Source organism: Hyperolius riggenbachi, chromosome 2 (genome assembly GCF_040937935.1).
Source record: "Hyperolius riggenbachi isolate aHypRig1 chromosome 2, aHypRig1.pri, whole genome shotgun sequence".
NCBI lineage: Eukaryota > Metazoa > Chordata > Amphibia > Anura > Hyperoliidae > Hyperolius > Hyperolius riggenbachi.
The window spans coordinates 408,518,601-408,543,272 of record NC_090647.1 but is presented as its reverse complement, the minus strand read 5'-3'; the positions used below and the strand labels follow the sequence as shown (position 1 = coordinate 408,543,272).

The 24,672-nt window shown below is 42.6% G+C and overlaps 1 protein-coding gene across 1 annotated transcript in view; it reads right to left on the bottom strand.

Moving 5' to 3' along the window:
• The window catches only part of FUNDC1 (FUN14 domain containing 1), a 44,481-nt gene extending 21,232 nt beyond the window's left edge, over nt 1–23,249 (bottom strand). Inside the window, exons 1-3 of the mRNA XM_068265597.1 lie at nt 23,152–23,249; nt 4,903–5,059; nt 2,881–2,956 (exon numbers count right to left, since the gene is read on the bottom strand). Coding sequence (XP_068121698.1) covers nt 2,881–2,956; nt 4,903–5,059; nt 23,152–23,167 — 249 coding nt within the window. The 5' untranslated portion in view covers nt 23,168–23,249. The remainder of the gene's footprint in view (nt 1–2,880; nt 2,957–4,902; nt 5,060–23,151) is intronic.
• Nucleotides 23,250–24,672: the final 1,423 nt, after the last annotated feature.

Sequence of the window (24,672 nt, the reverse complement as noted above, 5' to 3'; positions counted from 1 at the left end):
ATCGCATTTCATAGTGGAAAAGAGCCCTAACAGTACAGGATGAAAACTAGGTAAGCAAATTAAACAAAAAAGTCATATTTAGTAATTTAGTTATTGAAAAAAATGATCTAGTAACATATTTGTTGTGGCAAAAGTAAGTGAATCCTTATGGTACCCATACAATATTCCATTTGCAGCATCGATGTCTGGCAGAGTCAATCATAATAGTCAAATTTGCCCAAGAGCAATATGGTTGAATGATGGTAATTTTGATAGTTTTCCGGCCTAAATCGATAAAATAATCAACCCGGCATGCTGGAAAGTTGTCACTCAAAAGGCCTTGGTCGGCTGCCTGGTGGTAGCGGCATTTGATTTTCTAAGACTGACAGACCACCAGCCGGTCTCCCTCATGCAAAATATGTACCTCCCGAGCTGTGAGGTGTTTCAATCACACCTCCTCCTGTGTTCTCCGTGTTGGCCGGAGGTGCCTCTACCCAGTCCCATGTACTGATGTCACGTACATGCAGCAGCATCACAGGGTACAGGTGCCCCATGGGGCAATGGCAAAAAATGAGGGCCATTGGAGAAGGTGCACCAGCAGACAGGTGAGCACAGGTTCTGCCTGGGCTCCTGGTAGGTGGAGGTAGATTTCCAAATTATTTGCATTTCACTGACCATCCCTACTTCTGGGAAGAGTAACAATGGTGTAGAATTTCCTCCATTGTTTATAATCTGTCTCAATGTTGACTGCTGAAGTCGCAACTCTTTAGATGAGGTCTTGTAACCACCAAAACTAACTCCAAAAAATCAAACACACTGAATCCAGCGCAGGAGACTCGGGCGCACAGGGAGCAGCTTCGCCATTATCAGAAGACGGAGCTGAAGTTACTTTTACAACACAATAAGGCCTGGAACCCACTACAAAATGCAATCGCTAGAGTGTTCTGTTAGCGGTTTGTTAGCGATTTCATCAGCGTTTTGGTGAGCGTTTTGCAAAAAGTGCATAGCGTTTTGTGAGCGATTAGCGATTTGCAATGATTGGTTAATTCAATTTTTTTTTAGCCAAATTTAGCTGCTGTGTTGTATTTTTTGACCCTTTAAAGGGGACTACACACCCGTATGAGTGGCAGCATCACATACTTCAAACAAATTAATAATGATAATAACCACCTTTTGGTTTGCCACCTTACTCTTATTTTTTTGAGAGAAACAACCTCAAATACAACTTTGCACTTCCGACCATCCAGCAGATGTCACCAGGAAGTAGGAGACTGTTTTTTAAGGCCTTCTGGGAAGCACAAGGCCTTCTGGGTAGCGTTTCAGACAAGCAAAACGCTAACTAAATCGCTCTGTGTAGGTTTTGACCAGCGATTAGGCCAGCTTTTATATACTTTACATTGCAGAAACGCTAACGTGAAAAATGCAGCATGTTTTGTTTTGGTAAACGCAATCGCTCCAGTGGAATTTGGCCCATCCATTAACATTAGCTGAGCGTTTACGGAAATCGCTAGTGGTTTGAATCGCTCACTGAACGCTCACAAAATCGGTCCAGTGGGTTCCAGGCCTAATTCAGCTTCCAGCAATTGCTGGAAGCCGAATTATTTCATTCCCCACCATCCATGGCGACCTGTAGGGGGGAATAGTATTTAGCATGGCTGGAACTTGTGCAGCAGCAGGATCAGCCATATACCGGCTGTATCCTGTGCCCAAGTCTCCCGCGCCGATTCCTCTCGTACACCAAAAAATATTTAAGGGTTCACAAATTTTCAAGCACCAATGTAGAAATATGGCATATTTTAACCAGTTTACCACTGAGGGGTTTTTCCCCCATATGGACCAGAGCAATTTTCACCTTTCAGCACTCGTCCCTTTCATTCTCCAATAACTTTATCACTACTTATCAAACGAAATGATCTATACTGTATATTGTTTTTTTCCCCACAAATTAGGCCTTCTTTGGGCTGTACCTTTTGCTAAGAATTATTTTTTTTCGAAATGCATTTTAAAAACGGGAATAATGCAAAACAAATGGAAAAAATTCCCAGTTTTCAACCATTATAGATTTAAAATAATACATGCTACCGTAATTAAAACCCATGTATTTTTTTTCCCATTCACCCCGGTTATTACACTGTTTAAATAATGTCCCCATCAATGTAAGGCGACAATATTTTATTTGGAAATAAAGGTGTTTTTTTTTCAGTTTTGTGTTCGTCACTTATCACAAGCCCTTTTTTCCCCCGCAAATCTAACAGTAATTAAAGTATATGACATACATATTAAAAAGGTTGAGTCCCTAAGGTAACTATGTAATTTTTTTTTTATATAAAAAAATTTGACAACTATGGATGGGAAGAGAAAGGGTTAAGGGTTATTTTATTTAACGGGATGTGTATGTGGGTGTAATTTTACTCTTTATACTTTATGTTGATTGTGTTTGTTTAACTGCATACACGCATTACAGGAAGTAACACGTGCATGCTTTTACTTTCTGTTTTGACAATGAACACAGCATCTCATTAATGCCACTTTCATTGATCCCGGGCACTTAGATCAATGAATGGGAAGAAGCACGCACAGCAGCACTCGCAGCGAAATACGTATATCTACGCCCCTGGAGCTTAGATGCTTAGTATGCTAATTAAGCAGCTCAGCTCTCTGCGAACCCAGAATTAAGTGATATCTACTTTTTTAACACAAGGTCTATGGCGAAACATGCTCTCTATATTAAATAACTGATATGTGATAAATGGTAAATAATAATTCTCACTAAACCGCCCCTTTAAGGGTAATGGAGATGGCAGACTCCATATCCTTTTCACTATAGGTGTCACATGCATGTCTGGATTTTACCTTCCCAAAATAGCTTGGTTGAAGTGTTTGCATGTTTCATTTCACTACCTGAAGCAACAAAAAGCCTCCACCAACTGCAGTTGCAGCAAGCTTTCCAACTTTCTGGAACAAAAAACCTGCACACCTGTGAAAAAAAAAAAAAAAAAAAAATTTAAAATGTAGCACTCCTTGCATCCCATAAATCGTGCTCAAGTTTTACACACATATTAAAAGTCCTAGTCTTGCCTATACTACACAGACAGTCACCGGTTATTGAACGAGATTGTGACTGCAGGTTAGTTCTTAACCAGAATCCATTCTTAAGTCGAAACACTATGCCATCTTCTGTTCCCTGTATCTCCAGTGTACCCCTCTGTGTCACCTGTCGCCTTCAATGTTCTCCTCTGTCCCACTTTGCCCTCAGTCTACCACAGCAAAATGTAATTTCACTGGTTTAAAAATAAACCCCCAACACTTGACCTTGAATTTAAACTTAATTTTAAACTCAATTTTCTTATTATTCTCTTAAAAACTACAAGATGATGTGACTTATACAGTGGCAGTAGTACAACAGCATCCAAAGTTATGTCCCTTTTTCATATCCCAAAATGTAATTTATTTTTCTCTCTTTTGCAGATACTTAAATATAGTTGATTAGCTTGCAATTTACTAGTACTGTGCTCCTACATCCTGTTCTAAAAAGGTACATACGAACACAAAATCCTTCCCAATTGCAATCAGATAAAATCCCTGGATCAACACCGCCAGGAAGTACCTAGTTATTATAGCCTTGGATGTCTTTCATTGCAAGCAAAGCAGCCTCTAAATGTAAATATAGAATTTGCAATAACTACTTAATGCGGTAAGGTATTACACATTTAACCACTGTAACTGTAAAGAATCCATTTCTAAATAGATGGCAAAACAGTTTTTCCTCCATAAGCAGAGGTTTTGTAGTCCTCTGCACAGGCCTAGGAACTAAGCTCATCTGCTGAACTGCCCTCTGATGTATTTATACATGTTCAACAGATATCCTCTAAGGCGTGTTTTCTCCTGACTAAATAAGCCCAGTTTATCTAACCTTTCCTGGCAGGGGAGACCTTACAACTTGTGCCTCATGATAACCCTTTCCTATCTATATCTTATACCTCTATTCCACATCTTACTTCTCGCCCTACCTCATCTCTCTGCCTCATGTTCAATTATACTTAGCAGGTGACAGTGTCTCGTGGCATACCTGCCAAAATACTGGATTGGGTATATGTAACAGTAAATATTCGTCTATTTAGACAAATATTAGACCGGGACCGGCGGCGGGGAACCGAGGATCGTAGGAGGACAGCGCAGGACATTACAGCTGCAGGGGGCCGATAGAAGCCCCAGGAAAGAGTCAGATTTTGTCTTTTAATCCCATCTACAGAACCCCTTTAAGTAAAAATTTCACTTCAAGTTTCATACATACAGTACCGAAGTAGAGGGAAGATTCTGGATACTGTAGAGGCTTCCTGGTCCTCGGCCCAATCTGTCGTTCCTGCGCCGTCTCCGGTTGAAGCTATTTGACCTGCTAGGTCAAGGCTGTCCAACTCCAATCCTCAAAGGCCGAGGTCCTCACACATTTTTGGCACAGCTCAAAGTAACTGATAGGACTCAATCAGTAAAGGTGTTGTTCATCAAGTAGAACACATTTCTACATTTCGTTGTTCATCCTAAACACTGGCCTGGATCAGCCTTCGAGGACTGGAGTGCAACAGCCCTGTGTTAGGTCAAATAGCTCTTGAACACTCCTCGGACAGCCTTTGGAACTACCCGCGTCCCCTAGTAGTTCTAAAGATGAGCGCATTCGTACTGTGCACACTGGAGGTTAGGCTAGAGCATAGGCAGTACAGATGCGCTCATCTTTAGAACTACTCGGGGATTCAAGGACTCTGAAAGTTACCCTGAGGAGTGCCATAGACCTAGAAGAATGAGTGACTTCAACTAGGGACAGCGCAGGGGCAGACTGAAGACTGGGAAGGTGTTGACAGCTTTGCAGCATTCATACACAGGTGAATGTAAAGTTTTTAAGCAAAGTACAATATACCATTATCTTACCAGCCTGTCACTCCACCCATTACAATCTGTGTGGCTACAGAATACTTTTCAGTAAGAGGCCCAGAGTTCCGTCCAAACACACGACTCCACCAATGGTGCCGTCTTGCATATTCAGTTAGATCCAATACTTCATAGGATTCATCATCACTGCTTGGTTCTATAAAATATGCATGATGTAAACATTTTAATTCAACACTACTAAATGATTATCAAAAATATACAAATGGAAGGAGGAGGATAGAGGAGGGAGGGAGGGGGGGGGAGGGGGGGGGAGGAGGATAGAGGAGGGAGGGAGGGGGGGGAGGGGGGGGGAAGAGGATTTAAAGCCTAGTTCCAGGACATTTTATTTGAAACTTTTCTTGTCTGCCCCATCTCTTTGCCTCCAGCTAACCTACAAATTTACTCCAAAACCCTAAATATTTACCTACAGGGGTTCTCAACTTCAGGAGGTCACAAGACCCCATCAATAACAGGCATCAAGTCATGGATTATAAAATTTACTATTAGGGAAAATGAAATCAAAAACCTATCCCCATAACAAAATGAAGCACAAACGATCAATCCACAGTGAAAGACCATTAAGGTGCTTTCACACTATGAGCTTGATTCAGTAAACCGTGATAAGTGTTAGGAAGCCTGTGAAAAGCCCTATATCACTCCTAAAGTTAGTTTAGGCGTGATAAATTCACATCGCGCGCAAAGTCCCGCACATCAGGTGCGCCGTTTGTCGCAACTCGATGCGCCATTTCATAACATTTCAAACCATTACGCACGCACAGCGGGGTGCGCGCAAAATGGGGCATCGAGGTGCAATGAAAACGGCGCACCCGATGCGCCTATAAGGTCGCACCTAATGCGACCTTATAGGCGCATTAAACATACAAATACACCTCGATGCGTCATTTCGCACGCACCCTGAACTTAGCGCACGATGTGCATTCAGTAAACGGTGCTAACCCAGTTAGCACCCTAGTTATCACGCCCAAAGTCTTTAGGCGTGCTAACTGGGTTAGCAACGTTTACTGAATCAAACCCTATACATGTTGCGCATCCTGAAAACTAGGATCACACAGGTGTTAAAAAGTTGCATTGCACATTACCACTATATAGCCCATAAATGTACGGTTACACCATACTGCATGCATCATCCTGTAACACACTGCATGCTGTGCATTATTCCAATGGAACTCTTTGCACCTCACTGTAAACCTGTCAGTGTGTAACTGCCACTGGAATATAATTACATCAATATTGCCAGTTACACCGCAACGGATGTAGTCTGAAAGGACCCTCGAGGCCTATTTACACTACAAGATGTCTAATTTGCATTTCACTGGGGTTTTTTTTCTACTATCTGAATCTACGTAGGGCAATATATTATTATTATTTAGCATTTATATAGCGCCGACATATTACGCAGCGCTGTACAGTGTATATATATATATATATATATATATATATATATATATATATATATATATATATATATATATATATATATATATATATATATATATATATATATATATATATATATATATATATATAGTGTCTTGTCGCTAACTGTCCCTCAAAGGAGCTCACAATCTAATCTCTACCATTGCCTTATGTCTATATTATGTAGTGTAAGTACTGTAGTCTAGGGCCAATTTTTTAGGGGGGAGCCAATTAACTTATCCGTATGTTTTTGGAATGTGGGAGGAAACCGGAGTGCCCGGAGGAAACCCACGCAGACACGGAGAGAACATACAAACTCTTTGCAGATAGTTCCCTGGCTGGGATTCGAACCAGGGACCCAGCGCTGCAAGGCGAGAGAGCTAACCACTACGCCACCGTGCTGCCTTATATATCCATCCAGCTGGGTATTTTTCCAAAACTGCATGCAAAGAACACATACACCTTACTACACGAATCAAATGCAAAAATCCATTCAGAGATGCAAATTCACCAGTCTGTGAAAAACAGGGCTCATCTCCTAAAACATTCTACAGTAGGCAAAACACACACTTTTCCTTTTTAGTCCCTGGGGCCTGGGGTACACAAGCATAACCAATCCCTTGAGAGCAATAGTTTCTTATGCACATTTTCTTCCCCCAAATACACAGTAGAAATAGCCCACATTTGCAAATAGTTTGAAAGTGCATACATAAGGTTGATAGACAACAGGGGTGGCAAGTATATAGTATGGAAGCAAAGCAGAGGCACAGCCAGAGTATCAACAATTATATCAAAAAGAATGGGAACCCCTCTGAAGAGCAACTTCCTTTTAATACATGTCAGATTGAAACTAAATTCATTGAATTAACACAAAATACTATGCAATATGTATCATTGCAAAATTAGACACATGCATACATTTGAGATATGGAATCAATACTTAGTTAACACTTTTAGCCCACAGGACGTAGCTCCTGCGTCCAAATATGCATACTGGACGTATGAGCTATGTCCATGAAATAACAGCCGCCGGGGTTCACAGGCCACCCGTTAGCTCGAAGATTAATGAATGGGAAAGCAGTTCCCGTTCATTGATCTAAGTCCCTTAGATTGATCGCTGGCTTCTATGGAGAAGCAGCAATTGTTCTGTTACACATCCCCTCTTCACTTCCTGTAAGTACGCTTACAGGAAGCAAAAAAAAAAATGTTGACTGTGGCCAAATAGTAAAACTACATCTACATACATTTTTTAAAAAAATGAATAGACATTTTTACATTTAAAATTAACTGTTTACCTCCCACACACCCAAAAATACTCAAACATTTTTAATTAGAAAAAAATTACAATTAAAAAAAAAAAAAAAAAAAAAGAGTTACCTTAGGGTCTGAACTTTTTTAATATGCATGTCAAGAGGTTAAATTACTAATATTTTTTTAAAATTATAAGCTTGTAAATAGTGAAGATCGCAAAACTGAAATAATGCACCTTTATTTCCAAATAAAATATTGGCGCCATACAATGTGATAGCGACATAATTTAAATGGCGTAATAACCAGGACAAATGGGCAAATAAAATACGTGGGTTTTAATTATGGTAGCATGTATCATTTTAGCGATAATGGCCGAAAAATGACTGATTTTTTTTCAATTTTTCTCTTAATATTCCCATTAATATGCATTTAGAATAAAATATTTCTTAGCAAAATGTACCACCCAAAGAAAGCCTGATTGGTAGCGGAAAAAACAAGATATAGATTATTTCATTGTGATAATTAGTGATAAAGTTATTGGTGAATGAATCGGATGCATAAGGTGAAAAATCACTAAAGGCTGAAGTGGTTAACCACCCTGGCGTTCTGATAAGATCGCCAGGGAGGCTGCGGGAGGGTTTTTTTTAAATTAAAAAAAAACTATTTCATGCAGCCAACTGAAAGTTGGCTGCATGAAAGCCCACTAGAGGGCGCTCCAGAGGCGTTCTTCCGATCGCCTCCGGCGCCCAGAATAAACAAGGAAGGCCGCAATGAGCGGCCTTCCTTGTTTTGCTTACACCGTCGCCATAGCGACGAGCGGAGTGACGTCATGGACGTCAGCCGACGTCCTGACGTCAGACGCCTCCGATCCAGCCCTTAGCGCTGGCCGGAACTTTTTGTTCCGGCTGCGCAGGGCTCAGGCGGCTGGGGGGACCCTCTTTCGCCGCTGCTCGCGGCGGCGATCGGGCAGCACACGCGGCTGGCAAAGTGCCGGCTGCGTGTGCTGCACTTTATTTGGCGCAAATCGGCCCAGCAGGGCCTGAGCGGCAGCCTCCGGCGGTGATGGACGAGCTGAGCTCGTCCATACCGCCCAGGTGGTTAAAGGACCACTATAGTGAAACATTTTAAAATGTAAAATGCATGTAAACATATACAAATAAGAAGCTTGTTTCTTCCAGAGTAAAATGAGCCATACATTACTTTTCTTCTGTGGTGCTGTCACTTACAGTAAGTAGTAGAAATCTGACAGAACCAACAGGTTTTGAACTAACCCATCTCCTCATAGGGGATTCTTAGCAAGGCATTTTATTCTGTATAAAAGACACTCCCTGAAAAGGATTGATACAAAGATGCTAGCCAGTCCTCCTGGTCTGCTTTTGAGACTAAACAAAACCCAGAGAATGCCCCATGAGGAGATGGGCTAGTCGAAAACCTGTCAGTTCTGTCAGATTTCTACTACCTACTGTAAGTGATAGCAACATAGGAAAAAAGTAATTTATGGCTCATTTTACTGTGGAAGAAATGTACTTATTTGTATGTGTTACATGTATTTTAAATTATACAATTTTCGCGAAAGTCGTCCTTTATGCCTCCTTTTGCAAAAACAACAGACTCTAGATGCCTCCTATAACCATAGAGGGCCCATTTCCACTTGTGCGGTGCGGAATCACCGCTCATTCCCCGCTGACGAAATCGCATGCAGGTGCGATTCCGCATGCGTATTTTACCGTGATTCCGCATAGGTTAGTTTTTATGCGATTTTAACCATGTCACTGCCTGTGTGATTTAACATTAGTTTCTATGCGAAATCGCAGTAAAATACACATGCCAAAACCGCATGCGATTTCCCTATTAAATACATTAGCGGCAAATTCGCATAGCGGTGTGCAGGGAGCGAATTCTGAGGGCTTTTCCATGCAGATTTCTCTCGCACAGAAAAACGCTCAGGATTACTGACAAGTGGAAACAGGGCCATCTGCTTGTATTGGCTATGCAAATCCGCATGCGGATTCGCGATAGTGGAAACGGGCCCTGAGGAGTGTCTGGATTCTGGATGGAGGTACTTTTGACCATTCATCCATATAAAACCTCTTCAGTTCAGTTTTTGATGGCTGGTCAGCCTGCTTTAAATCATCCCTAGATTTTTTTCCCCCCAGAAGTTTGTACTTCTCCCTCTGCATGAATGACTTTGTAAATGTCAAGCTATGTTTTGGGCTATTGTATTGTTGGAATATCCAACCCCTGCATAACTTAAAAGAGACACTGCAAGAAAAAAAAAAAGTGCCCCTATCGGGGGTACTTACCTCGGGAGGAGGAAGCCTCTGGATCCCAATGGAGCTTCCCAGTCTTCGGAAATCCAGCCCTCTCAATCTCTAAAATTCCACAGGCCAGTAGGGGCTTCAGCGCCTGGCAATATTTATCTATCCACTCTCCAGCGCAGGCACAGTACAGGCTTCCCCTCAGGCTCCAGTGGTAACGGGCAAGCCAGAGTCACCTGCGCATTAGAGCAGACCTGATTGGGCTCAGCTATTTCTGCCCACTGTGGCGTGGATTTTCCAACAATGCAATGTCCCAAAACACAGGTTGACATCTACAAAGACATTCATTTATTGGAATGCGGTATTCTGCCATGCAAAGCTTTTTGTTATAACCAAATAACTCCTGTACTTTGGCATGCATATGGTCCTCAAGGACTGGAATTCGACAACTGTGGTTTAGGGCAAGGCTACACCCAGGTCAGGCAGGTAGTGTTTAGTATGGACTGAGAAATGGAGAAAGGACTTCTACTTAACGAACCACACCTTTCCTGATTCAGTTCCATCTAGAAATGTTGTCAAATATGTGGAGGGCCTTGGACTTTGAGGACTGGAGTTTGACATTCCTGTCCTAAATCATGATCGTGATTTCCGATCTTTGGAGTTGCTTTGAGGATCTCACACTGTCACTGTTCAGAGGAGAGTCAAAGAAGCACAGCTTGCAATTGGCCACCTTACATACCGGTACTTTATCTCATGAATAACACACAAGGCTCAACAAGCTAATTCAAAATAATTGTTGTGGAAAGTAATTAGTATTGAGCAGTTACATGTATTTAAATCAGCAAAATTACAAGGTTACCCACATTTATGCACAGCCAGTTTTTCACATTTTATTTAATTTCATACAACTAAATACTGCTTCACTAAAAATCTTTGTTGGGAAAACACCCCGGTACACAGATCTTCCTAGGTAATGACACGTCATGGAATTGGCCAGCTCTTTTCAGGACGCTTTCTGGACAGCCAAATCCAAAAGAAGCGATCCGTGCATTGGCCTCATCAGTTGGCCATTTTGCAAAATGGCCAGCCAGATTTCGAAGTGACCAACTTCAGCATCTGGCCATAACATATATAAAAGATTGCTGTGTACACAGATATACAGTCACAATCAGATATTTATATCTGATTTTAAAAGTACAGTGACTGCTTTTTTGCAGCAGCACAAGTAACTGCTTTTTGATTGGTTTATTATTTGATTCTTGTGGACTAAGCACTGCTATTACTGTATATACTAGTTATTTCTGATGACTAATCTCTGAGAAATAGAACATTTCATCATGTTTTTTTTCTTTTAACTGCAGTCAAAATTTATTAGGAGTTGGTACCTTTTTATGACTTCGACTCCACGGCCCTGGTCATTACCATAAACAAAGAAAAAATATTTGTTACTCATGCAGATATAAACATATTTCATGCTGAAAAACTAGAGTAAAGGATACATCACTAAATTGAGTTGTACCTGTAGTGAAAAGGTTCCCCAAATGGGTACTTACCTAATTAGAGGTAATGATCTGGAAAACCCAGAGGCTTTCCCTGTCCCCCTCCTCCATTCTGTTCCAACGCTGGAACCCACCGAACACTATCGTCAAGGGCTTGTTGACAGAGCTTGGCTGCACTGTGCAGGTACAGATGGCTCACGCACTAGCGCAGAGCTGATTGGACTCAGATTTTTCTACACAGCCCGGCTGGCGGCACCTTGCTACTGCACAGGTGTGAGCCATTCTGTGCAGTGAGGCCGGCGAACTTCTAATACACCAAATGGGAGCATTTCTAATCACATGCATGTCAGTGGTTGCCACAAAGTGCGATTACAGTCTGGTTAAAAAAAAAACCTCATGTCACATATAGAGGGAAGCTGCCACCCACTCATATGTTCATGCATGAGACAACCACCAATGTAGGACGCCTGCAGCCGGCTACAAGCACTCAGCAAATAAACAAGAGTGGATGAAAAGCAGTTAAAGGGGCACTATGGAAAAAAAATTTAAATTTAAAATATGGACAAACAAGAAGTACATTTTTTACAGAGTAAAATGAACCATAAATTACTTTTCTCCTATGTTGCTGTCACTTACAGTAGGTAGTAGAAATCTGCAGAAGCGACAGGTTTTGGATTAGTCCATCTCTCCATAGGGGATTCTCAGCAAGGCTTTTATTCTTTATAAAGATGTTCCCTAAAAAGGATTTAAACAATGATGCTGGCCAGCTTTCCTGCTTGCTACAGTTTTTTGGCAGTTGGAAAGACCAACTGCCATTCACTAAGTGCTTTTGAAAATAAATAAATCCCTGAGAATCCCCCCATGAAGAGATGGACTAGTCCAAAACCTGTCGCTTCTGTCAGATTTCTACTATCTACTGCAAGTGAAAGCAACATAGGAGAAAAGTAATTTATGGCTCATTTTACTCTGAAAAAAAAAACAAAACAAAAAAAAAACAACTTCTTATCTGTTTATGTTTGCACAGGTTTTAAATTTTACAATTTTTCACCATAGTGCCCCTTTAAGTATACCGATGTTGGCGAATATGTGAAAGAGCCCTAATGCTAATTACATTTCTAATACCTATTGCTTTCAACACTGTTATTTTAAAGGTAATGTTCCATAGGAAAGTTGAAACATTTTTTATTCTAAATTTACCTAAAAAAAAAAAAAAAAGGGGGGGGGGGGAGCACCCTTGACACCCATCTGATTACTTCCCTCTCCATTACCTGTATGTTAATGCAAGGATGTCCTTAGAACAACTGGTGTTTACAAAAGAATGTATAATTAAACTTGACCTCAAACTGAATGAATGACTTTGCATAAATGTCCTTTATTAACAAAGTACATACATATGATACAGTAAACCTCTGGATATAGTAAACTCAGTCCTTGGGTCCCAGCAAATGTTTCTGTATAAATTACTGAACTGTATATGAACGGACTACAAAAACAAATTGGAGCAAAGCCTTGCACACACGTACAAAGGACTGTCGACAATCAGGCATCAACCCATCGGGTGACAGTTTGAAATCAGATGCTGTACAGATGTGGCACTAGCCAGCAGGCTAGCGACACATCTGTTACTATGGAAAGGGCAGAGGGATGACATGTGGTGCACCAACACAGTGGTTTACCATGGGCGGGGAGAGCTGGAAGAACTATGCGCTCGGAGGTCGCCAAAGATTCAGCATGGGTGACATCGGATGGACACTTTACACACAATAGATACTCAGCCTAGGTGATTTTTTTTCAGCTGCTCTGGGTGACGTAGCTGCAGGGATGCGACACAGCGGCAAGCGCACGGACAGCGGCGGGGATAAGTAAATACTCACTCGCCGGGTCCTGCACGCTGTACTGGCTTCATTCTTCTTCCTGTTCTTGTGTCACATTTCCCTGAAACAGCGCCCAATGTAGAATGAAGCCAGTACTGACTGAGTGCAGGACCCGGCAAGTCAGTATTTACTTATCCCCGCCACTGGGTCCCCCCCCCCTATACTGCAGGCACCTCTACTGGCTACACCTATCCCTGGCTACCTATGCTGCGGCCACCTACTACTGGCTACCTATGCTGCGGCCACCTACTATTGGCTACATCTATCCCTGGCTTCTTATGCTGCGGCCACCTACTACTGGCTACACCTATCCCTGGCTACCTATGCTGCAAAAGTAGAGAAGGAGGAGCGCTCCATAGTGTAACAACGCTTTATTTAAAACAAACTGCGCAAATAAAAATCCACTTACCAGATGTAAGTTGAATACAGGCATGTAGTCAGGCTTACAGCCTTAAAATCCTTCCTAGGTGGGTGCACCTCAAACTGCCGTGGCCATCGGAGTTTAGTGGATCAGGTGGAGAGCAACCCTGGATGCTACCCCAAGGGATGACCGTGTGCTGGTGGCGTTATACTCGACTCAGCCATCCTTGATCACCGCCCTAGCAGCGCAAGATTTCACACCCTCTTTTACCTATGCTGCAGCCACCTATTCCTGGCTACACCTATGCTGCGGCCACCTACTACTGGCTACACCTATCCCTGGCTACCTATGCTGCGGCCACCTACTACTGGCTATACCTATCCCTGGCTACCTATGCTGAGGCCACCTACTGCTGGGGTTGGGGGGGGGCACATTATTTAATGTAAGGGGGGTTTCCGGGTCCAAATAATTGTATAATGACGTATACCATGGTATTTTTTTTTACGGTTATCATACCAAGGAATTTCATATCATTGCAACCCTAGTGAGTACATAGCTTTAAGGCCTCTTTCACACCAAGACGTTGCGTTTTAGGGGACGTTAAGGTCGCATAACGTGCCCCTAACGCAACGTATGGTGATGTTGAAGTTGGACGTCAAATTAAGCTGCGTTATGCAGCTCTTGGTGCGCTGTTTTCGTTCTATCTATACTGATAGAACAGCCGCTCCAGGATAGTGATGGGAAGTCCGGATCTTTTCAAGGATTCGGATAATTCGAATCAGATCATTGAAAAGATCCGGATCTTTGGACCGAATCATTTGAATCATTTTACTAGGGAAGCAGACTGGGGGTGAAACGACTAGCAGGACACGACTTTCCCTGCACTGTACATTCTGTATGTTCTTGTTTCTTCCAGGCAGACATCCACTGTGAACCGAATCGTTCATTGTGATGATCCAGATGATTCGACTCACAAAAAAGATCCGGATCAAATGAACGATTCATTCATGATCCGGACAACACTACAGTCCAGGTTATGTCACCTCAGTGCAGTAAATATTAATTAGCCATGTGGCTAGTCACTGAGCATGTGCAAGCAGTCTCAGTATAACGCAAAGCATGCTGCACTTTCATTCAACGTGTAGCGTTACAATGTAACGCAAAGTGGGCACTCTGAACAGCACATTGATTTTTCATTAGTGTGAGTTGGGCTGCGTTACATGCTGCTGTAACGTGGGACTTTAACGTCCCACTGTGAAAGCAGCCTAATACTGTATAGCAAGTGAGAAAAAAATAAGAACAAATTTCATTAGAATAAGAACAGGAAAGTTGGCCAAATCTTTCAGATAAACTAAAAGCCCAGCAGAACCAATTTTCAATGAAAAAAAATATATAAACTGTTCATTACATTTACACACACTCACTCCAGCAAGAGAAAGGGAAACCAATAGGTTGGAAATCTAACCAGATTGTCCATAAGGAGATAAAGCCCTCTATTTTGTTATCCGAGGCAGTCATCTTCTCTTCTCTGAACGCATGATTTCATTGAAAGCTGCAGTCCAACAGAGTCAAAGATAGATTTCTAGTTTCAAGTCTTTGAAATGCCAAACATACTTTTTTTTCTATCTACTGGTGTCTGTTTTAGCATGTGTTCTGTCAATAGACAGCAAAAGGGAGCTAAATTGGGAGGGTTGTCGAGTGTTTTTTTTAATATTATTTTCATGTTAGTTTTCTCTTCAAAGCACTAATGAGAACAGGTAAGGTTAGAGAAACCGAGAGCCCAATATAGTGTAGTAAGTTCAGCAAAAAATTAGTAAAGATAATAAGTGAGAAGAGTATACTCACAAACGTGGGTTACCACAAAGGCAACCACTGTATAGGCAGGTGAGGAGATTAGACCTGTCCTCACTCAGGATTAAGAAGTCGCTCTCTGTAGATCAGAAAAGGGGTAGATCACCCCTCCACCAGGGGTGGACACGGTACAGTAAACGGGCCCATTTACTAATGAGAACAGATACAGTGGCTTGCAGAAGTATTCTGCCCCCTTGAAGTTTTCCACATTTTGTCACATACTGCCACAAACATGAATCAATTTTATTGGAATTCCACATTAAAGACCAATACAAAGTGGTGTACACGTGAGAAGTGGAACAATAATCATACAGGATTCCAAACATTTTTTAAAAATAAATAACTGCAAAGTGGGGTGTGCGAAATTATTCAGCCCCGAGTAAATACTTTGTAGAACCACCTTTTGCTGCAATTACAGCTGTCAGTCTTTTAGGGTATGTCTCTACCAGCTTTGCACATCTAGAGACTGAAATCCTTGCCCATTCTTCTTTGCAAAACAGCTCCAGCTCAGTCAGATTAGATGGACAGCGTTTGTGAACAGCAGTTTTCAGATCTTGCCACAGATTCTCGATTGGATTTAGATCTGGACTTTGACTGGGCCATTCTAACACATAGATATGTTTCGTTTTAAGCCATTCCATTGTTGCCCTGGCTTTAGGTTTAGGGTCTTGTCCTGCTGGAAGGTGAACCTCCGCCCCAGTCTCAAGTCTTTTGCAGACTCCAAGAAGTTTTCTTCCAAGATTGCCCTGTATTTGGCTCCATCCATCTTCCCATCAACTCTGACCAGCTTCCCTGTCCCTGCTAAAGAGAAGCACCCCAAGAGCATGATGCTGCCACCACCATATTTGACAGTGGGGATGGTGTGTTCAGAGTGATGTGCAGTGTCATGCTACGTACACACATGCGACAACGATCGTTCGTTAAGAACGACGAACGAACTTTTAATTGATGAAAGAACGACCTAAGTAAAGGTAGTTTTAAAATGTGTGTAACGATCTGATCGTTAGAACGAACGTTACATCACAGAAAGCAACTATTGCGCCTGCGCATAAAAATGAGAAGTTCCATGGAGAAATAGTGAAATGCGCATGTCAAGCCTAGTACGAACGATCGTTTCCAACGATGTACTACTTTTGCAAACGATCATCGTTGGTTAAAATCCGCCGAGACAGAACTTTCTTTTGTAGCGATTTGGCTTGTTCGTCGTTTGCCTTAATAGTCGGTGGTTCGTTTTTTGTAACGATCGTCGTTGGTAAAGATCGGGGAACGATCGTTACAAACGACTATAGTCGCATGTGTGTACGCACCTTCAGTGTTCCGCCACACATAGCGTTTTGCATTTTGACCAAAAAGTTGCATTTTGGTCTCATCTGACCAGAGCACCTTCTTCCACATGTTTGCTGTGTCCCCCACATGGCTTGTGGCAAACTGCAAACAAGACTTCTTATGTTTTTCTGTTAACAATGGCTTTCTTCTAGCCACTCTTCCATAAAGGCCAATTTTGTGCAGTGCATGACTAATAGCTGTCCTATGGACAGATTCCCCCACCTGAGCTGTAGATCTCTGCAGCTCGTCTAGAGTCACCATGGGCCTCTTGACTGCATTTCTGATCAGCGCTCTCCTTGTTCGGCCTGTGAGTTTAGGTGGATGGCCTTGTCTTGGTAGGTTTACAGTTGTGCCATACTCCTTCCATTTCTGAATGATCGTTTGAACAGTACTCCGTGGGATGTTCAAGGCTTTGAAAATCTTTTTGTAGCCTAAGCCTGCTTTAAATTGCTCAATAACTTTATCCCTGACCTGTCTGGTGTGTTCTTTGGACTTTATGGTGTTGTTGCTCCCAATATTCTCTTAGACAACCTCTGAGGACGTCACAGAGCAGCTGTATTTGTACTGCCATTAGATTACACACAGGTGCACTCTATTTAGCCATTAGCACTCATCAGGCAATGTTTATGGGCAACTGACTGCACTCAGACCAAAGGGGGCTGAATAATTATGCACACCCCACTTTGCAGTTATTGATTTGTAAAAAATGTTTGGAATCATATATGATTTTACTCCACTTCTCATGTGTACACCACTTTGTATTGGTCTTTCACATGGAATTCCAATAAAATTGATTCATGTTTGTGGCAGTTATATGACAAAATGTGGAAAACTTCAAGGGGGCCAAATACTTTTGCAAGCCACTGTATACTCTGTCTTTATAGCCTTTAATTGTGACTGTTTGTCTACATACAGTTGTGTTCAAAATTATTCAACCCCCACTGAAATTGAGTGTTTTGGTCAGTTTGACATTGATTTTGATCATTTCAGTCATCTTGTTTACAATTAAATCAAAGAGGCACTTGTAAGTCAGACAAATATGACATAACATTTATAATGAAATAACCACAAATGTCTTTTCTGTGCTCACTTCATTATCAGTTTTACTCACCCCCCAAGTGATATTCATTCTTAATGCTTAGTACAACATCCTTTTCCAGTTATAACAGCTTTTAAACGTGAAGCATAGCTTGACACAAGTGTCTTGCAGCGATCTACGGGTATCTTAGCCCACTCTTCATGGGCAAAAGCCTCCAGTTCAGTCACATTCTTAGGTTTGCGTGCTGCAACTGCTTTCTTTTAGTCCCACCAGAGGTTCTCAATTGGTGACTGGTGACTGCGATGGCCACTCCAAAATGTTCCAGCCTTTAATCTGCAGCCATGCTCTAGTGGACTTGGAGGTATGCTTGGGATCATTGTTCTGTTGAAAGGTCCAACGTCTCCCAAACCTCAGGTTTGTGATGGACTGAATCACATTTTCACCCAATATCTCCTGGTACTGAAGAGAATTCATGGTACCTTGCACACGCTGAAGCTTCCCTGTACCTGCAGAAGCAAAACAGACCCAAAGCATAATTGACCCCACGTCATGCTTTACAGTAGGCACGGTGTTCTTTTCTTCATAGGCCTTGTTCTTCCTCTTCCAAACACAGCGTTGATCCATGGGCCCAAACAGTTCTAATTTTGTTTCATCAGTCCACAGAACACTACCACAAAACTGGAACAAAGGCTGGAACATTTTGGAGTGGCCATCGCAGTCACCAGACTTAAATCCGATTGAGAACCTCTGGTGGGACTTAAAGAAAGCAGTTGTAGCGCGCAAGTCTAAGAATGTGACTGAACTGGAGGCTTTTGCACATGAAGAATGGGGTAAGATAACCGTAGCGTAGATCACTGCAAGACACTTGTGTCAAGCTATGCTTCACGTTTAAAAGCTGTTATAACTGGAAAAGGATGTTGTACTAAGTACTAAGAATGAATGTCACTTGGGGGTTGAATAAAACTGATGATGATGTGAGCACAGAAAAGACATTTGTGGTTATTTCATTATAAATGTTATATTTGTCTGACTTACAAGTGCCTCTTCGATTTAATTGTAAACAAGATGACTGAAATGATCAAAATCAATGTCAAACTGGCCAAAACACTCAATTTCAGTGGGGGTTGAATAATTCTGAACACAACTGTACATATGTAATAATGCATATAAAGCCGCAAAATGAGTTTTATCTCACGGGGGCTGCCATCTTGCTTTCTGAAAATTCTGAAAGAATTGCCTGCATATGGAACTCCTTTTCTGAATCTAAATCTAGGCATACACATTAAAGTTGTGGATTACAAGTGATATCGATCATTTACCAACTCGCTGTATGTCCCATTTTACATTAGATCAGAACTCAGCAGATATCTTCCCATTGCAGTAGTTGCTTTGTACTGTTTGCTGTACTACAATGCTCTGGAACCTCTCCTTCTGCCAGTGTTCTAAAAAGAAGATCTGATAGCACACATTTGCTTCAATTCACTAAGCCCTGCTCCGTAAGTCTCTGTTACCAGCTGTGGAATAGGTCAGCAGTCAGCTGTGTGTATGATTTGGGGTTTGTCCTGTGCATCCCCAGCATCCCCTTAGAAGTGTTGCAGCCACCAAGGTGAGCTCCTCTGTATAAGAGTATACAGATATTTACATCTAAAGGGACGCAGAAAAGACTCATAAAATGACTCCTTCCCCTGCTCTGCCAAAGTGAAGCCTTCCAGGGAGTCGGACCAAATCAGGGTGAAAAGCAGGGCTGTGTGGCTTTCCCTATTGGCAGTCTGTCAATGTTACCATATGGAGAGAGCATGGAAAGAGCGATTTATTGGTTAGTCAGACCTTGAGAAAAGTACTGAACACTTTTGCTTGATTTCCCGAATACGATTATCTTTGTGAATTGCAATTTTGATCTACTACTGCCGCTACCACTACCTAAAAACGTCGGACTCCAAAATGCACAAACAACAACATCCAGATGTTTCACAGAAAGTTCCTGGACTGGTGCTCCCATTTAGGTTTATAACCATGGCTAAGCAGAGTCATTGTCTGTAGGACATTGCAAGCAGCAGATTTCAATCATGCAGACAACCACAGATAATAAACATATGTGAACCATCAGTGAAAGCTTGTTCACACTACAAAAGCTTTTTAAGCACTAGTGATTTGAAAAGCATTTGCTAATGCAATGCTATGGGCGATTTATAAAATCACATTGCTCAAGTGAGAACAAACACATAGCATTACATTAGCAAGAGCTTTTAAAATCACATGCGATTAGAAAAAGCTCTTGCAGTGTGAACCAGCAAATGGCAGTTGAAGAAAAACACCGGGAAACTGTGCCATTCAAAGATCCATAAGTATGCACCGCAAGTACAGTATTTACACTTTTATTTTAACTGGGTGTCATTTAAATTTAACTTTTCACTACATTATTTGTAAAGTACAATCTCGTTATTGTACACTCTGATATAGCAAACCTCTGGATATAGTAAACTCATTCCTCAGGTCCCAGCAAATGCATCTATATATACAATGTATGACCAATTCTGATATGGTAGACTTGTGCCCATACACTCGTCAGATTGGCAGAAGATAGATAAGAAATGCATCTGATGATCTATCTGATGCGTTTTTAGAACATTTTTTACCAGGATAGAATTCCAATAGATTTCAGTTTGAAATCTGTTGAAATTCGATCTGATGGCATTTTTTTGCCATCAGATTTCCATTAAGGCCAATGCAAACTGATAAGCAATCTCATCAGATCGACCTAAATTTTCCACCCTGCAAGTTCGATGGAAATCCATCGAAATCGGCCGTCGATCGGTCGATTGGCCAACCGATTTGCGATCGATCGGCCAGAAAATCGGCTGAGTGTATGGGCTGCTTTATGAAACAGCAAACTACTTTTTCTGGTGCCATGAAGTTTACTATCAAGGGATTATATTGTATTCCAACTGCAAGGACAAAGAGGAACTCTTTAAAGAGAACCCGAAGTGGGAATTACTTTTACTATTGGGGCACAGAGGCTGGTTGTGCGCACTAAGACCAGCCTCTGTTGCCCCATCGTGTGCCTCCATGTCCCCCCTGCTCGCCGCTATACCCCCCGCATTGCTGGCTGTGTCGCCAGCTCAATGTTTACCTTGCGCTGTCAGTCAGCGCCGCTCCCCCGCCTCCTCCGCATCGGCGCCACCCGCCGCTTCACTTCCCTCCTATCAGCGGGAGGGAAGGGACACGGGCGGGTGCGCCGATGCGGAGGAGGCGGGGGAGCAGCGCTGACTGACAGCGCAAGGTAAACATTGAGCTGGCGACACGCTGCGTGTCGCCAGCAATGCGGGGGGTATAGCGGCGAGCAGGGGGGACATGGAGACACACGATGGGGCAACAGAGGCTGGTCTTAGTGCGCACAACCAGCCTCTGTGCCCCAATAGTAAAAGTAATTCCCACCTCGGGTTCTCTTTAAAGCAAACCTGCACAGAAAATAAACTAATGACATAACTGTGGGTGCAATACTAATGGTAAATAAACTGAAAATAAAAACAAGACTTCCAAATGTGCATACACATGCTAGAGCAGGGCTGCCCAATAGGTCGATCGCGATCTACCGGTAGATCGCGGCCGTATTGCCGCGTCTTGTCAAATTCTGCAGTTGCGCAGCCGCGGCTGTCAGATTTTGCTGCCACGGCAGCATCAGTGAGGAGAGAAGAGAAGGGAGAGGCGCGGCTGAAGAAGAAATGAGCAAATGAGGATACAGCATCTCCTCCCCTCCAGGCTGCGAGAAATATCTCCTCCCCTCCAGGCCTCATGTGACTCACTTGTAGACTGCAGAGTCTCTTCCGGGATTGCAGATGGTCTGTCTGTAGAGAGAGTTCCCGGCTAGCAGAGCGGAGAAAGCTCTCCTTAGGTCAGTAGTGCTGCTCAGTAGCAGAAAAGTTTCTCTGAGTCCTGCCTCTGCTGCTGGCAGCTGTCAGCCTGATGCACAGCATGCTTCTTCCACCCTCTGCTGACTGATCAGCTTTCAGCTGTGCTGCAGTTGCATGTAGCTCCCTCATTGCTGAGGATGCCTCTGTGATAAGCTGGTCACCCTTCCAGAAAAACAGCATGGGGTCACAGGAGCAATGGGAGAAGGGGGAAGCCGTTCTCCAGGCAAGGGATTGATGAGTAATTAGGTGTGAAGCAGGGAAGGAGAGTGTGATTTTTGGCTGAAACTAGATCCCAGCATTCTGTAAACAATTATCCTGTAAATAGCACAGGGACTCTGCTTTGAAGTGCAAATGCATTGTTTTATATTTATAACTGGTTGGGAGCTGCTCAGATGCTGGTAATATGGTAGCAGCAGTTCTGTGTGTCTACTGGAGGTTAACTGTATAGCCTGGGGGGGCTGGGGGGGGGGGGGGGCGATGAGGTGGTAGATCTCCTGGGCTCGGCAGTTTTTAAAGTAGCTCGCGAACCAAAAAAGTGTGAGCACCCCTGTGCTAGAGTGTTCTGGTGTGTCCTCTAGAAATCCAGAGTGAGGAACCTACTTGGCTAGAGAGAGAAAACAACCCACCAGGTCAGATCTCTGGCCAAGTGGTGAAGAGGAGTCGGGAGCTGTTATACATACGCTGGGTTCTAGCCAGAGGTTGTCATTATTGGTCGCCTCGCCCAAGTTTCATCTAGCATGTGCACAGAGCTTTAAATGCCTACTTATAACCATTTAGAAATGAAATGATCATTGTACAAACAGCCTGTTCTGTACTATGGAGAATGGAGGACATGCATAAGCTAGTGGTTGATTATTGGTAAACAATGCCAGGCTGTACATACTCTACATTTTCTTCAGATAATGATAATCTAGAATGCATATGCAGTTTAATGCCCATAAAATAGAACATCCAGGATTGTCTTGATAACAAGTTGATTCAAACATTACAATTGTAATCACCTGTACAGTAATCTACTTCCCTCTAAAGATTACTGACTAAATGTACATTTAATCACAGTCCTCATTTCTGCTTGATGCTTTCTTTTTACTTCACTTGTCAGACATTCTTTACAGCACAGAGTTATATAAGATGTTAGCTTAATGATAAAAAAATATCGTTCTATAATCTCTCAGCAATGAGTACTTGTAAATATACTTGTAAAAAAAATTCAGACCACACAGTTGCAGCAACACATTTGACCTGAGGATCACTGTCTTCCAGGTGCCACCTTCCAGTCTTCACTTACAATAAGAAATGTATACAAGCACAGAACCGACTCGTTTACCAATCCTGAACCACAGGTAAACACTATGTACACGCAGCCCCTGTCCAAAGAAAAAATATCCCTGTGCAGTCATATAAATCATCAATCTGCCCACACTGTACCACTCGTCTCCCACCTCTCCTGGCAGCCATGTCTTCTTGGTATTTTGGGATGTGACGCAATCACGTGACATATGCATCCGGGTCACGTTACGTCACCAGTATAAGTAACCTTGCGAAGTAGCGTCCTAAAACTAGAAGTGGACTGTCTGACACTGGAGGGCGGTGTGTGGATGGCTGCATTTGATTCTGCGCTGTGTTCGAAACCATTTGACCTAGTTGTGGAAATGATTCGGCGCTAGTCTACATATGGGACCCCGTGGAATCCCCTCGAACGACCTCGGTGCAAAACGAAACTAATTAGCGCCAATATGATACAGAAAGGAGGCTGTTTACAGAGGGGTGATTTGCTGAATGAGACGTATGAAGCTCCGAACAGTACTTTGGAGACATCCTTTTGCCCCGTACTCCTAATCCTTTATCCAGCTTTCAGGATATCTTCACTTAGATGTGTTTATTTATTCCCACACTCTTGCAAAAACCTCATACCTCCCAACTTTTTGAAATCAGAAAGATGGACACTTAAGCCACGCCCTTGCAACCTCATAACCACACCCAGATACACCCATAGTCACGCATAATTATGGATTTCATAAGAAAAGATGTTAGTTTGTTTTTATTTCAAACTACACTGGTCCTTTCCTGGTTACTTTTCCTTATTATTATAAGAAAATAAGAAATGCATCAATTTAAAGGGTGTGAATAAAGTTTAGAATCAATTGAACACATTTTTTTCAGTAGAAAAAGACATTTACATAGATTTGTACATCAGTCCAAAGGCCTGCTTCACACTGCAGATTGGCATAAGCATTATGGTGCGGCGTGCCCAGCCAAAAACAAGCCTTCATTTATTTATTATTTATTTATTATGTTTATAAAGCGCCAACATATTACGCATCGCTGGACATTAGTTTAGGTTACAGACAATATTTAGGGGTGACATACAGCAAAATGACAATACAGGAATACAAGAAAGACCAGATCATGCAGCACAGTAGGAGTAGAAGGTAATGCTTAGTCAGTCACTGGATGGGAGCATGGAGATTAGGCAAGTTAGGTACACTCAGATGCATAGCATGAGTTCACAGTAATGGAAGTGCATGATCAGGTAGGACCCAAAAGGAGGAGGACCCTGCCCAAAGGCTTACAATCTAGAGGGAGAGGTAAGGACACGAAAGGTAGGGGACCAGAGTTCAGCTGTGGGTTTAGAGCACTTGTGAGGGGTAGTTGGCCAGAGTGAAAAGGTGAGTTTTGAGGGCCTTCTTGAAGATGTTGAAGGAGGGGGCTGCCCTAATGGGTGGAGGTAGGGAGTTCCATAGTGTTGGAGCAGCTCTTGAGAAGTCCTGGAGGCGTGCAGGGGGCGGTCAGGCGAAGTTCATTGGAAGAGCAGCTAGGTGTGTACCTCTGAGTAAGATCGGTAATGTAGGTTGGACAGGTTTTGTGGACAGATTTGTAGGTCAGACACAGTATCTTGAATCTGATTCTGGACTGGATAGGAAGCCAGTGGAGGGATTCAAGGAGGGGATCCGCCGTGGTGG